Source organism: Neolamprologus multifasciatus, chromosome 15 (assembly GCF_963576455.1).
Source record: "Neolamprologus multifasciatus chromosome 15, fNeoMul1.2, whole genome shotgun sequence".
Taxonomy (NCBI): Eukaryota; Metazoa; Chordata; class Actinopteri; order Cichliformes; family Cichlidae; genus Neolamprologus; species Neolamprologus multifasciatus.
This window is the reverse complement of record NC_140453.1, coordinates 26,983,273-26,999,288: the sequence shown is the minus strand read 5'-3', so window position 1 is coordinate 26,999,288 and position 16,016 is coordinate 26,983,273. Positions and strand designations below refer to the sequence as shown.

Genomic DNA, 16,016 nt, shown 5'->3' with positions numbered 1-16,016 from the left:
ATCTGCAGCTAGCATTCTCCTGACTCCACACTGATCAATTTCTGGAATTTGGACTGTTCTGGACCCTCATCTGTGCCTTACTCTTGGCATTTAGAATCTAAAGGAGCCTTTGGGCCTGGGCAGTGCAAATGATGCCAGAATGAGAGTTGATAAAAGAACAGCACAGCATGTTTTAAATGGGAGTAAATCATGAATGAAGGAAATAAGGCATACTAAAAAGGACACTCATATATCACTCATAGTTTCTAATTGAATGTCAGGCGGAGTGATGTAGATATAGGTTTTACCTGGTAGATCAATAGTGCATTTCCAGACATCTGTGTTTGTTTGGCCTTGGATTGTTATTGTGACTTCTTCAGTGTCTGCAGGAAGGCGGATCTGAAATGTTGGAGGGTAGTTTGTTCCAAAATCCAGGTCAAAATCTTCTTCCTACAAAGCAGGACCACAGCATGAGTTTCATAACCACAAGGAGTAGTTAATTAACAGAAGTACTTACTGGAGGCTGGACTTTATAGGCAACTGGACAGAGAACAGTGTATCTGTGGTCTTTGATGAGTTTACATTTGGAAGGTGCTTGGATGAAGTTAGCATCTCTGTATTTCACCCTGACCTTTAAAAGACCATTTTAATTAGAGGGCTTATCCAAAATAGATCAGTGTTACCTATTCATCATCAGTACAAAACCGTTTACTACATATCTCAGCAGCTCTGTCAAACGTTAGGACTGAGTGAGAAGCTTTTCATAGATCTTTACCTCTTCCACTGGGATGTTGCTTGTCAGGAGAAGCACATTGAGGTTTTGTCTCTGTGTTCTAAAGTTTATTCGTTCAAGGAACAGCAAAACTTGACCCGAAACTGGTTTCTCCTTGTTCCAAAACCTCTTTATGTTCCACACGAGGCCAAAGGAAGAGAGGTGAGTAACTTCCACGATCACGTGAGTGTCTGTGATCTTTCGAGGCTTGAGGACCTTCATTTTACCAGCAGAGATGTGGACTACAGACAGACAGTCGGAAAGCAGAGCTGTGAAAACACAAAGCCATCAGACATCTGTTTGACTCCCAAAACCTCCTTACAGTGACAGTGAATCTGATTTTAGATATAAAGCCTTGATATGGTGTCCAGGGTCAGATAAAGAATCAAACACTGCTTAGAAATCAGTCGTTGGGTTTCCTTGGCTTTTGCACATTGTTTACTACAGAGGTCTTAAAAAGACCACTCAAAAGTTCCCAATCAGTTTGTAAGTGAGCAGCCGAAACTTCTTATTAAAAATGAATAAATCTTTTTTAGTTATTCTGAAAAATTAAGTTTGTTTCTTGCAATGGCACAGATGTTTCTCCTTACATCCCTCCCATCCTAAGGTCTGTGCTACCACCTGATTGTTACTGTAATTGTACAGTGTGGTTCATAATTAGGCAGACATTTTAACCGTCCACAATGGGAAAGTTGGAGGATAACTTATGTCTGCTCTTAGTAGAGGTCCTGCTTCTCTACATTCTGCTTAACAGTGGTGGCTGAGTGGATGTGAAATAAAAATATTAATGAGATCTGCAGGATGTCTGGATTAAAATGTTTGTCAGGCAAACATCAGCAATGGTCAGTCAGCAGAAAAATACCAAATTCTATAGCCAGTAGGGGACGCCATCAGAACTATGGATTAACAGTTGTGTCATGTCATGAGCAGTGCTTTGCTCACCTTCCTGTGGTTCACAGTGTGGGAGGTGAAGCTGACGGACTGCATCCTTTGAACTCTCAATATTGAAAAGCGGGCTTGCAGCCTTTTTATTGGCTGGCTGGAGGAGGTCCTCATCCCATTGGACAATCCTGTACAGCAGCTCTGCTTTCTGACTTATATTAAACATGACTCCAGTCAGAGTACACAGGAACACACCTGGACTAGGACACCTGAAACTATGTGACACAGAGGATCTGAATGACCACTGCAAACCTGTTAAACCCAAATATCTGAAAATGGATCTGTAAATTAGAGCTGTTACCTCGCGTCATATCACATGCGTACATTCTATAACTGGTTGGCTTAATATTAAACATACAACAACTGCTACAAACAAAGTTTACTTTATTGTGATACTAGTCATGTGGTTGTTAGTCTAATGAAAAGAAAACGTTACCAGAGAGGCTGTAAATGGTAAATGGACTGGTTCTTATATAGCGCTTTTCTACTCTTCTGAGCACTCAAAGCGCTTTACACAACTTGTGCATTCACCCAAGCACATTTCTCTAGGTGCTTTCTAGATAACATTCACACACATTCATACTCCGATGGATGCATCGGAGAGCAATTTGGGGTTAGTATCTTGCCCAAGGATATTTGGCATGCAGACTAGGGGAAGCCAGGAATTGAACCACCAACCTTCCGATCAGTAGATGACCTGCTCTACCACCTGAGCTACAGCCACCCCAAACAGGGGAGGAGTAAACAGGGGAGGTGTGGATTTCTTTTCATTACCTGTAACAGATTTGCGCAGACTCGGTTTGAACTGCAGGCATGAAGCTTGTTGGAGACTAGAATTCAGAAAGCAACATCATCAGCTAGCTAGACCAATAACCTGACTGAGTGTTCAGTGAAGAAACAAATTTAGCTGATGTACACGCTGTGAATTATAGGACAACTGCATGAAAATCATAATAGAAAAAACCCAAATAAACTAGTCAGAGAGAGCAAGAACCTCAAACCTACTATCTCATTTATTATTAAAGGAAGGAATGCACTGAGCAGCTAAGCAACTCACACAAAACACCTGAATGACCACAGAAGACAGCTAAAGGTCATGATGACTGATTTATTACCACAGTTAGAAAAACAATTTCACAACATCTAACCAAGTCAGGAACTCTGCAGGAGGATCAGAAGGTTGACAATCAAGAGACTCCTTCTTGGATACAACTTTTGTTTTTTCAATAGGAAGAGGGCCATGTGACACCATCCATCCATCCATCTTCATCCGCTTTATCCGAGGCCGGGTCGCGGGGGCAGCAGCCTAAGCAAAGAGGCCCAGACCTCCCTCTCCCCAGCCACCTCCTCCAGCTTATCCGGGGGAACACCAAGGCGTTCCCAGGCCAGCCGAGAGATATAATCTCTCCAGCGTGTCCTGGGTCTGCCCCGGGGCCTCCTCCCGGTGGGACATGCCCAGAACACCTCACCCAGGAGGCGCCCAGGAGGCATCCTTGTCAGATGCCCGAACCACCTCAGCTGGCTCCTTTCGATGTGGAGCAGCAGCGGCTCTACTCTGAGCCCCTCCCGGATGGCCGAATTTCTCACCCTATCTCTAAGGGAGAGGCCAGCCACCCTTCGGAGGAAGCTCATTTCCGCCGCTTGTATCCGCGATCTCGTTCTTTCGGTCACTACCCACAGCTCGTGGCCATAGGTGAGGGTAGGGACGTAGATCCCTACCCTCACCTATGGCCACCTATGGTAAATTGAGAACTTCGCTTTTACACTCAGCTCCCTCTTCACCACGACGGACCGGTGCAGTGTCCGCATTACTGCAGCTGCAGCCCCAATCCGTCTGTCGATCTCCAGCTCCCTTCTCCCATCACTTGCGAACAAGACCCCGAGATACTTGAACTCCTCCACTTGGGGCAGGAACTCATCCCCGACCCGGAGTGGGCACTCCACCATTTTCCGGCTGAGAACCATGGCCTCAGATTTGGAGGTGCTGATCCTCATTCCCGCTGCTTCACACTTGGCTGCGAACCGCTCCAGTGCGAGCTGGAGGCCCTCACTCGATGAAGCCAACAGAACCACATCATCCGCAAAAATCAGAGATGAGATTCTGAGGCCACCAAAGCGAAAGCCCTCTGCCACTTGGCTGCGCCTAGAAATTCTGTCCATAAAAATTATGAACAGAACCAGTGACAAAGGGCAGCCCTGGCGGAGCCCATCACCCACCGGGAACGAGTCCAACTTATTGCCGGCAATGCAAACCAAGCTCTTGCAACGGTTGTATAGGGATTGAATGGCCCGTAGCAATGGGCCAGACACCCCATACTCCCGCAACACCTCCCACAGGACACCCCAAGGGACACGGTCGAATGCCTTCTCCAAGTCCACAAAACACATGTAGACTGGTTGGGCAAACTCCCATGCACCCTTAAGTATCCTCGAGAGGATAAAGAGCTGGTCCAGTGTTCCGCGACAAGGACGAAAACCGCATTGTTCCTCCTGTATCCGAGGTTCGACTAGCAGACGAACTCTCCTTTCCAGCACCCTGGCATAGACTTTCCCACGGAGGCTGAGGAGTGTGATCCCCCTGTAGTTGGAACACACCCTCCGGTCCCCCTTCTTAAAGATCGGGACCACCACCCCGGTCTGCCAGTCCACGGGTCCTGCCCCTGATCTCCACACAACATTGCAGAGGCGTGTCAACCAGGACAGCCCTACAACGTCCGGAGCCTTCAGGAACTCGGGGCGGACCTCATCAACACCAGGGGCTCTGCCACCAAGGAGTTGTTTAACTGCCTCAGTGACCTCGCCCCCGGAAATTGGCGGGTCATTCCCCTCATCCCCAGACTCTGCTTCCTCCTCGGAATACGTGTCAGTGGGATTAAGGAGGTCCTCGAAGTATTTCTTCCACCGCCTGACAATTTTCTCAGTCGACGTCAGCAGCGCTCCGCCAGCACTATACACAGTGCAGGTAGAGCACCGCTTTTCCCTCCTGAGATGCCTGACAGTTTGCCAGAATCTCTTCGAGGCAGTCCGAAAGTCTTTTTCCATGGCCTCTCCGAACTCCTCCCACACCCGAGTTTTTGCTTCAGCCACTGCCCGAGCCGCATTCCGCTTGGCCTGTCGATACCTGTCGGCTGCCTCCGGAGTCCCACAGGCTAACCAAGCCCGATAGGACTCCTTCTTCAGCCTGGTGGCTCCCTTCACCTCTGGCAGGCACCAACCACCTTGCGGCCGCAGCTCAATGTAGCAGCTTCGGCAATGGAGACGCTGAACATGGTCCATTCGGACTCAATGTCCCCAGTCTCCCTCGGAATGCTGTTGAAGCTCTGCCGGAGGTGTGCGTTGAAGATCTTGCGGACTGGGGCCTCTGCTAGACGTTCCCAGCACACCCTCACCACACATTTAGGTGCACCAGGTCTGTCCAGCGTCCTCCCCCGCCACCTGATCCAACTCACCACCAGGTGGTGATCAGTTGACAGCTCAGCCCCTCTCTTTACCCAAGTGTCCAGAACATATGGTCGCAGGTCTGGTGATACGATTACAAAATCGATCATCGACCTACGGCCTAGAGCGTCCTGGTGCCACATGCACTTATGGACACTTATGGACACTCTTATGTTCGAACAAGGTGTTTGTTATGGCCAAACTGTGATTAGCACAGATAACAAAGCACCGCTCGGGTTCAGATCAGGGAGGCCATTCCTCCCAATCACGCCCCTCCAGGTCTCGCTGTCGTTACCCACGGGAGCATTGAAGTCTCCCAGCAGGACAACAGAGTCTCCAGGTGGAGCACCTTCCAGCACCCCCCCCCCCCCCCCCCCCAGGGACTCTAAGAAGGCTGGGTACTCCGAACTGCCACTTGGCGCATAAGCGCAGATGACAGTCAGGACCCGTTCCCCGACCCTAAGGCGCAGGGAACAAACCCTCTCGTCCACCGGGAAAAACCCCAACGTACCGGCAGCAAGCCGAGGGGATATTAGAATACCCACCCCAGCCCGCCGCCTCTCACCAGGGGCAACTCCAGACTGAGACAGAGTCCAGCCCCTCTCCAGGAGACTGGTTCCAGAGCCCAAGCCATGCATAGAGGTGAGCCCGACTATATCTAGCCAGTACCTCTCAACCTCACGCACTAACTCAGGCTTCTTCCCCACCAGAGAGGTGACATTCCATGTCCCTATTGCCAGTCTTGGCAGCCGGGGGTCAGTCTGCCAGGGCCTCCGCTCCTGGCCGCCACCCGGCACACAATGCACCCGACCCCTATGGCGCCTCCTGTGGGTGGTGGGCCTGCGGGAGGATGGGCCCATGTCTCCTCTTCGGGCTGTGCCCGGCCGGGCCCCATGGACTAAGGCCCGGCCACCAGACGCTCTTGGGCACCCTCCCCGGGCCTGGCTCCAGGGCGGGGCCCCGGTAACCCTATCCCGGGCAGGGTAAACTGTTCCCTCGATGTTCTTTTCATAAGGGTCTTCTGAATCGCTCTTTGTCTGGTCCCTCACCCAGGACCAATTTGCCATGGGAGACCCTACCAGGGGGCAAAAGCCCCCAGACAACATAGCCCCTGGGATCCCTGGGACACACAAACCCCTCCACCACGATAAGGTAGCGATTCACGGAGGAGCCATGTGACACATCAAACTTATTGGTAATGTCACAAGAAAAACAACAGTGTGCTTGGTTTCAACGTAACTTTATTCTTTCATGAGTTATTTACAAGTTTCTCTTTGTTCACAGCCATTGACATGTCAAAGAGGTTAACACGTGAGGAGCGGACCGAAATTGTGTTGATATCTGGTGAACGCAGTAACCAGGTCATTGTAGCAGATTTCAATGCAAGACACCCTACGAGACCACCCATCTCCCATGCTACAGTTAGCAAACTGCTTCCTAAGTTTCGTGAAACTGGTTCAGTGTTGGATTTGCCAAAATGTAGACGCAAGAAAACTGTCACTAATGAAGAAACATCAGTGGCTGTCCTAGCTTCATTCAGGAAGAGCCCACAGCGTAGCACTCACCGCATGTCACTGGAGAGTGGCATTAGTCGAACATCCCTTCGGCAGATATTAGCTACTCACAAATGGCACCCTTACAAACTCCAGCTACTGCAGCATCTCAATGAGGATGACCCAGATCGGCGCACAGAATTTGCAGAAGGGGCAAAACAAAAATTGGAACAGGAAGATTTTGTTCAGTGATGAGGCAAACTTTTATGTGAATGGTGAAGTTAACAAACAAAACCACCGCTATTGGTCTGACACTAACCCACATTGGATGGATCCCTCCAAGACTGTTGGAACAACAAAAGTGATGGTTTGGTGTGGTATATGGGGTACAATGATAGTGGGTCCATTCTTCATCAATGGAAACCTCAAGGCCACTGGATATTTGAAATGCTACATGATGATGTGTTTCCCTCTTTATGCACTGAAGCTGGCACGTTCCCTGAGTTTTTCCAGCAAGATGGTGCACCACCACATTATGGGTGCCAGGTCCGAGCATTCCAAATGAACAGTTTCCTGGAAAGTGGATTGGTCGTCGTGGGCCAGTTGAATGGCCCCCAAGGTCTCCCGATCTGACCCGTTAGACTTTTATCTTTGGGGTCATCTGAAGGCAATTGTCTATGGTGTGAAGATACGAGATGTGCAGCACCTGAAACTACAAATACTGGATATCTGTGCTGGCATTTCTCCTGCGGTGTTGCTATCAGTGTGTGACAGTGCAACACAATTGCACATTGAACACATTTTATAAGTGGTCAGAAACTTGTAAATAACTCATGAAAGAATAAAGTTACGTTGAAACCAAGCACACCATTGTTTTTCTTGTGACATTACCAATACGCTTGATGTGTCACATGGCCCTCTTCCTATTGAAAAAACAAAAGTTGTATCCAAGATGGCCGACTTCTAAATGGCCACCATGGTCATCACCCATCTTGAGGAGTTTGCCCCCTCACATATACTAATGTGCCACAAACAGGACTTTAATATCACCAACCATTCCCATTTTATTACGCTGTATCCATATAAATGACCCAACCTGTATATCAGGAACGTCAGGACCTGGTCATTGTTCTCTCACCTCCATCACGTCCTCCTGATCTCTTTCTGCTGTGGTATGATCCAGTTCGAATCCAGAGTCCACTAAGGTTAGAAGACAAAAAGCTGACATCACAAATGTTTTGCAGCTTTTTATGCATCATTTCCTTCTACTTGAAAATACATTTCATTCATTAAAATCAAAGCTGAACCGTGACCATCCAAGTAAATCATCGTAAAACATGAAATACACACATTTAGATTATCAAATTATCAGATTAACCTCGACTGTTTTGAACGTGACTGTCTTCTCATGGTTTTAGATCTTAAACATGTGAGTAGAATGTCTTTTCCAGAGCTTTAAACTAAATCTCTTATAAATATTTCTGTGGTGAGTTTAGGACACAAACATTTATAATCATTTAATACGTTCTTGATAACTGAGTTTCAGTACTCACAGGTGTCTGTGGATCTCATCGTTTTCTTCTGCAAACTGCAGACACAAGCATAACACCCACAGTTAAAGAGTTAAGAGAACGATTAAGTTTGAACTAACTTTATTAATGCTACCCATGAGAATCCCAAATAACTATTGTCTTTTATCTCTGCCCTGGATTGCAGCGCCACAGTAACCAAACTGGAACTAAACTGCAAAGGGGTCAGTTTTACCCCCTTCACATTTTAAACTGTGCATGACTCACATAAAATGAATCTTCTTCTTTCAGTTGCTCCCTTATTTGACAGTGGACAATTCACATGTCTAATTTGCAACAGATATTTTTGTTGGATGACCTTTCTAACTCCTCCCATCCAGGGACATGTCTCTCTTCCTGGTCTTTAGCCAGGAATATTGGTATTTGGTGTACGGAATCACAAAACATTTCCAAAATACTGATCAAACTGACTGCACACTTTACTACAAGGGCAGCTGGATAGTGTACTGGAAAGACCACACACCTTTGGAGCGGAAGTTGCAAGTTCGATTCCCTCCCAGTATCCCGTAAGGGTCCTGACTAGGCCCCCCATGCCAAACACCATGGCCTGGAATGGCGCGGCTATGTCTGCAGCTCAGACACAACACATTTCACTGTTGTTGTACTCTTTATGATTATGTATGTGACCACTAAAGCTCGTTTCTCGTTTCTTCCAAGGTGCCGTCTTTTAGGTTTGATAGATATAAAACTAGAGAGGGAACTGGAGAGATGAAATAATGATTTTTTTTAAAACTTTTTTTTAAAATAGAATTTGCATATTTTGCAGATGTCAGTCAGCACATGGATGGTGGTGGTTTTAATCATTTCAAAATGTATAAACAACCGACCTCCAAATGTGTGGAAACCACTGCTGTCAATTCAATTTATTTATATATTCAATTTTATTTATATAATGCCAAATCACAAAAAAAGTCGCCTCAAGGCGCTTCATAGATACAGAGAAAAACCCAACAATCATATGACCCCCTATGAGCCAGCACTTTGGCGACAGTGGGAAGGAAAAACTCTTTCTAGTCCTTGTCAGTACTCTTGCTGCAGCATTTTGGATTAGCTGAAGGCTTTTCAGGGAGTTGTTAGGACTTCCTGATAATAAGGAATTACAGTAGTCCAGCCTGGAAGTAATAAATGCATGAACTAGTTTTTCAGCTTCACTCTGAGACAGGATATTTCTAACTTTAGAGATGTTGCGCAAATAGAAGAACGCAGTCTTACATATTTGTTTAATATGTGCGTTGAAGGACATATTGAATAGAAGAATAGAATAGAATAGAATAATCCTTTAATTGTCCCACAAGGGGAAATTTGGTTGTAACAGCAGCCAGAAAGACACATATACAAACAAACAGTACACAAGACACAGAACAGAAACATACACAATTTATCTTACATATTTACATATCCTGGTCAAAAATGACTCCAAGGTTCCTCACAGCGTTACTGGAGGCCAAGGTAATGCCATCCAGAGTAAGAATCTGGTTAGATACCATATTTCTAAGATTTTCAGGGCCGAGTACAATAACCTCAGTTTAACAGTTTAACTAATTTTTGTGTGGTATCTGGCTTCATAGATAGATAGAGCTGGGTGTCATCTGCATAGCAGTGAAAATTTATGCTATGTCTCCTAATGATGCTGCCTAGGGCAGGGGTCGGCATCCTGCGGCTCTGGAGCCGCATGCGGCTCTTTTGTCCTTATACTGCGGCTCCGGGTGGTTTGGGAAAATAAATTAGAAGTATTTAGCTGAAGTGTATTTTATTTGTGTTTAGTTCTTTTTTTAACTTGTAGTTCTAAATTGGAAGATTATTGTGATTTTGAAATATAAAAATAAAATTATATTATATTATTTTTTTCACCGCTCAAAATAAGCGTCACACTCGCGGAAGCCGGTATACCCGCCGAAACGCCGTGCATTTATCGAGACTTTCGACCCCAGGTAGGCCAGTTATGGATCTTCGGATCCACATTATGTCAGCAGCTCCACCATGAACTATGTTAAAACAAACACCGCTCACGCCTCACAGATGACAGCTTAAAGTCCTGCGTAAAGATGAAAGCCCCGATTTGCAGATGCTGTGCGCAGAGGTTCGGGACCATAAGTCTTATTGTAAACATATCACGGCAGACCCGACGATGTTTGCATGAACATGCTTTTCAGCATCTCTTTATTGACCACTTTTCACACACGGTTGCTGTACGCATACAGCCGGCTGTAGCTTTTCAGCTCACAGCCCGACAACAAAACAGGCTGTGAGCTCATGTTGCTTCCCAACCTGGAAGCAACATGAGGCAGCTCATGTATCGATGTTACCAAACGGCGTCTAGCCTGGATAGCAGCTGTGAGACAAGCTGATATCCAGTTCTCTTCCATCTCCAAATATCTGTTGGTGTGCTCCAGACATTTTCATTCCGGTAAGTTCTAAATATGTTCATATCACTCTTTATAGCCTATTAGTTTTATTTTCGATGCGCTCTGAGCTCATAGCAAATTAGAACAAACATCCTACTGAGTGATTTTGCAGAACTACCTTCTATTTATAGAGTTGCTAATTATTTGGCATTATTGCAGCAAACCAGCCAATGAAATGGATGAAACATCATGACTGAGTTCCAGCGCTACACAAGGGACCTGCTTCAAACAAACCACCATGCCAATCAGATTACTTCTTCCATGTGAGGGTGAAGAGGTGACCCTTCTGGATAAGATGGTGAAGGTTTGCTGCATTTGGTGAACAGTGTGATAATAAAACCAGGGAAAAATGAAACCTGCTCCTGTTAAACATTCCTAAGTCTTTTGCTGTATAAATAGCGGTATTTTTTTTTTCTTCAAAAGATACAGTAATTAAGGTAATATTAGTAGTGGGTGATATCATGTAAACACTGTCATGATTTTATGTAAACATTTTGTCACTTGTAGACTATAAATGACTGGATTCTACACTGTAACTGATGTGATGTTCTATAAAGTGGTTTTAATAATAAAAAAAAGGCAAACATTAGTTTGTTTCTTTATTCAATTTTTGAACAGTGGGACTCAGTCATTACATATTCAGTAAATGCAAATTATTTACACAGCAGTGCACTACAGGCATAAATCTAGACCCCTAGATAAAACATTATGGCATTATAGCATAACTCCTCCACAGTAGCAGGTGTGATTTTTCTTTTTTGTGGACGGCTCCTTTTACCTTTCAATATAGATGGTCTGTTTATATTTTGATCAAGAGCCTTTTTTGGGCAGCTGAAGAGGAGAAGTCTATCTTATGGCCAACCACTGACTGTATCTTGGTCACATTACCCAGCAAAACCCAGCATGCAGGTTCATCTGTAACAGTCCTTGTGCCATGATCCGCACTGTTGCTTCTACTTTAAACAGAAGAGCAGTGACATGGGTGCAGGTCTCCGCGACTCTGGCCTTACAGGTGCAGTGGGCGGCTTCAACCTTCCCTGTGATGCTCATAATGACCCATGGCTGCAATGCTGGTTCATTCAGTCTTGGATAGTGCAGGACCTGAAACACACACAGACAAAGTTAATTTAAAGACAAGAACTATGAGCCAAGGCCGACATAAATGTGTTTAATCTACTTTATCATAAATGTAACAAAGTGTTTAGAAAGTTAGCACATACATGTAATTTTTCATTTCTTTATGTGTCCATCTATAGAACGCTGCATGTTATAGTGTAAATCTGCCTGTTCTCTGTCAGAAACCTGCCTGCAGAAAATTAACCTAAAGTATGTAATGCAAGGATGTCATCACTTTAGAGATGGAGAAAGCATAAAGTGACAATTATGAATCACTTAATATGATAAGGAGATTCTGCAGGTCATTAATCAATGTATAAAACTAAAATCAAATGTATTTTTAGTGACACAGGATACAAATATGGAAGCAAGATGTATAATTAGAATTATTTATAATAAATATGAATAAATCATTGCAATTTCTTTAACCATAGAGAATAACTAAATCCTTCAGGACAATGTCTCATCCATGCACTGAACTCACTATGTTATCCACCTAACAGCCTCCACATGTTCTCACTGTAATTTCCCCTCATGAATGAATTTATGCTGCACTAATGTGAATGTTTGCAGGGAAATCAAACGCATTTCACACGCAGTACTCGAGCTGACTTACCTTTGTTTGAATGACGATTTGTACGCGCTGACTCCACAGACAAGGTACGAAAATATGTCAGGCTACGTCAGTAGCGGCTGGTCTTCAGGGTTTCTACTCCACAGTTGTATTTCATACGGGTCCACATTTCCAATGCACGCTATTTTCTGCAAGTACCGCCGCTTCGCCTCTGAATGAAATCGGTCTCTATACCGTCCGTTTCTTTGGAGCTGCTTTTAAGCATCTTGTAATCGTCGTTCCAACACAGTGTGTTTGTTTTGATTCATAGACCCCGAACATGGCACCGCGCTCCCACAATGCATTGCGGCGTGACGTCAACTCCAAAGCCCTATTTAGGCGGAATTTTGCAAATATTTATTTTTCATTTTTTAGCAGCATAGTGCTTTTTCCAATTACTTTTTAAAAGTCAGGTCAAGGCTTCAAAAGCCCAAAGGCGATATAAGGGTGGCGGCTCATAACAGTTTTTGTTTGCTGGATCATTTTAGTTCAGCTGGGTGTCTTTCCTTTTGTTATAGTTCTTTAAGGGTTCAAAATGTGTTAATTACATAAATAAAATGTAATTTTCTCTGTAGCACTTCATGGATTTCATAAGCAACACACCTTAGTTGCTCTGTGGATTCTTTTAAAAAGCAGTTTCTGTTCAAACAAGCCTTTTGTTGATCTACGTATTTTATATTCTTTACATTATTTACATTTGATCTTTTACATTCTGTATAATGTCTATTGATTGTATTGTTTATTTTAATCTTTGTGTACAGCGCTTTGTGACTGCCTTTCTGTGAAAAGCGCTTAATAAATAAACTTTACTTACTTACTTTAGTTGTTCACACAAAGCATAAAGGTAAAAAAACAATATATGCAGTGTTATCTTCATTTTAGATTTCAAAAAGTATTTGCGGCTCCCAGTGTTTTCTTTTGCGTGGAAACCGGGTCCAAGTGGCTCTTTGGGTGTTAAAGGTTGCAGACCCCTGGCCTAGGGGAAGCATGTATAGTGTAAACAGAATTGGTCCTAGCACCGAAACCTGTGGAACTCTATAATTAACCTCAGTGTGTGAAGAGGACTCTCCATTTACATGTACAAATTGGAGTCTATTAGATAGATATGATACAAACCACTGCAGCGCAGTACCTGTAATACCTACAGCATGTTCTAATCGCTCTAATAGGATATTATGGTCAACAGCATCGAATGCTGCACTAAGGTCTAGCAGGACAAGCACAGAGATGAGTCCACTGTCAGAGGCCATAAGAAGATCATTTGTAACCTTCACTAAAGCTGTTTCTGTGCTGTGATGAGCTCTGAAACCTGACTGAAACTCTTCAAATAAGCCATTCCTCTGCAGATGATCTGTTAGCTGTTTGACAACTACTCTTTCAATGATTTTTGATATGAAAGGAAGGTTGGAGATTGGCCTATAATTACCTAAGACTGCTGGGTCTAGTGATGGCTTTTTGAGTAAAGGTTTAACTACAGCCAGCTTGAAGGCCTGTGGTACATAGCCAATTATTAGAAATAGGTTGATCATATTTAACATCGAAGAATTAATTAATGGCAGGACTTCTTTGAGCTTGTAACAAGCTGCCAAACATCAGAAAAACTGTGAGCAACTGTGTAGCTGAAAATTCAAATAACTCTAGCAACATGCATTAAGTCATAGCAACACTGAAGAGTCAGTGCTGAGATTAATGTCCTGACACACTCAGGTGTTGTTTGTGTTCATTCTGTGGGGAGAAGAATGACCACGTTTATACAATGCAATCGTTTTATGGTAGGAACTGTCCACTCAACTTTTTGTTTGCATAATCGTCTAACAGGAACATAATGGCACATCAGGGTGCTGAAGTTAGTCTAATTTAAAGAAAACATTACCTAATGGGCTGTAAAAAGGTGGAGGTGTGGATTTCTTGTCATTACCTGTAGAAGATTCGTGCAGACTCAGTTTGAACTGCACGTTGGAAGCTTGTTGGAGACTAGAATTCAGAAAGGAACATGATCAGGACTTTTAGGACCAATAACCTGACTGAGTGTTGAGTGAAGAAACAAACTTAACTCTAGCATGCTGTTCACAAGGATACAGGACTGGAACTACACATTCAAGTTGGAACAGGTGCAGAGCTAAAAGCAGCTTGGTAACACAAACATCTGTGCAGTGATGGAATAAAACCAACTTCTACTGTGAGTGAATTTTCATTGCTGATGGCCTCTTTGTCACCAAGCTGCAGCAGGTATTTTACAAATCTATGATCAGGAACCTCAGGACTGGTCATTGTTCTCACACCTCCATCACATCCTCTTGATCTGTTTCTGCTGTGGTATGATCCAGCTCGAATCCCGAGTCCACTGAGGTTAGAAGACAAAAAGCTGGCATCACAAAGGTTTTACAGCTTTTCATGCATCATTTAATACTACTTGAAAACACATTTCACTCATTAAGATCAAAGCTGAACCATGACCTTCCAAGTAAATCATCGTAAAAAAGAACACGTGAAATACACACATTCAGATTATCGGACTAACCTTGACTGTTCTTAACGTGACTGTATTCTCATGGTTTTAGATCTTAAACATGTGAGGAGAATGTGTTTTCCAGAGCTTTAAACTAAATACAAAAACACACTTTTTAACTAGATTTATTAATGACAGAACTTAGTACTAGTTTCAGTACTCACGTGTGTCTCTGGAAGTTGTACTTGACCTCTCTGGGACACTGCAGACACAAGCACACTAACAGGTAAAGGCTCAAGTGAAAACTGACTACATTTTGTTTGAATTAACTTTATTAAATCTTCCAATGAGGATCTCAAATAACCAGTGCAGTCAACCACCGCCTATTCGTGGTTCAGTATTTATGGATTCACCTATACATGGATTTTTCTGTGAAGCGTAACTCCAAATGATTTGTTGCCCTTTTCTATTGCACTTTTGTGGCAAGCAGTGCCTAACTGGTCCAGGAGGAGGTAAAATCTGAATGGACTGTTGATGTAGCATGACAACTGGATTTATCACTTGGTCATAGGATTTGTTTGGGTGTCATCATGAGAGTGCTCTAGTGGAAACTCTTCCATGGAGTGAATCACCGGTGGCAGCGGGCCTCACGAGAATGCCCTGCTGTCTCCTCCTCCCCAGAGTCAGTGTCGGGCGACCACATGTCACCACTGAGCACAGCACAGACACTACACACCGCCAAAGGTCGTGAACGCATCCCCACACACTGCCCCTACAGGTTATTAAATCTGTCCCCAGAATTAAGGGATGCCTCAGGCACAAGCTGACTTCAGTCTTTACTATATGAATTTTGTGTTTTATTTGCAGCAGCACTATGGGATATTCATGAATGCCCCCATGCACACGTACAACCTCCACATACTCTGCCTCAAGCAGTGCCCTGGGCTGGTAGACCAGGGTCTTTGTACAGCCTGAATCCACCATAATCTAGTGTATACCCCCTTGGCACCTTACCAGCACACTGTATGCTGAACCGACTACACTGTTCCTGTCTCCATGAACTGGTCCAGGGTGAGCAAGTTCAGCAGCTGAGCTTCCCCCTCTGACATCGGAAAAACAGCTTCTCACCACCGGAAGGCTAAGCGTTGCCCTTTGAGTTTCCCTAGCTAGATGAGGCATAAACTGCAGCGACCATTTTTCCTCGGGCCACCAGAAAACCT

General features: G+C 44.4%; 1 protein-coding gene and 1 long non-coding RNA gene across 2 annotated transcripts in view; both read right to left on the bottom strand.

The window, feature by feature from the left end:
- Positions 1–16,016, bottom strand: part of LOC146502278 (NACHT, LRR and PYD domains-containing protein 3-like) — a 41,681-nt gene that overhangs the window by 1,485 nt on the left and 24,180 nt on the right. Inside the window, exons 9-14 of the mRNA XM_085133342.1 lie at positions 15,021–15,058; positions 14,630–14,691; positions 1,694–1,994; positions 755–1,020; positions 497–610; positions 288–429 (exon numbers count right to left, since the gene is read on the bottom strand). Coding sequence (XP_084989468.1) covers positions 288–429; positions 497–610; positions 755–1,020; positions 1,694–1,994; positions 14,630–14,691; positions 15,021–15,058 — 923 coding nt within the window. The remainder of the gene's footprint in view (positions 1–287; positions 430–496; positions 611–754; positions 1,021–1,693; positions 1,995–14,629; positions 14,692–15,020; positions 15,059–16,016) is intronic.
- LOC146502279 (uncharacterized) lies at positions 5,301–14,277 on the bottom strand. The gene is made up of 3 exons (XR_014869478.1): positions 14,266–14,277; positions 8,178–8,212; positions 5,301–7,824 (listed from the first exon to the last, which is right to left on the bottom strand). It is a non-coding gene; the product is annotated as an uncharacterized LOC146502279 (long non-coding RNA).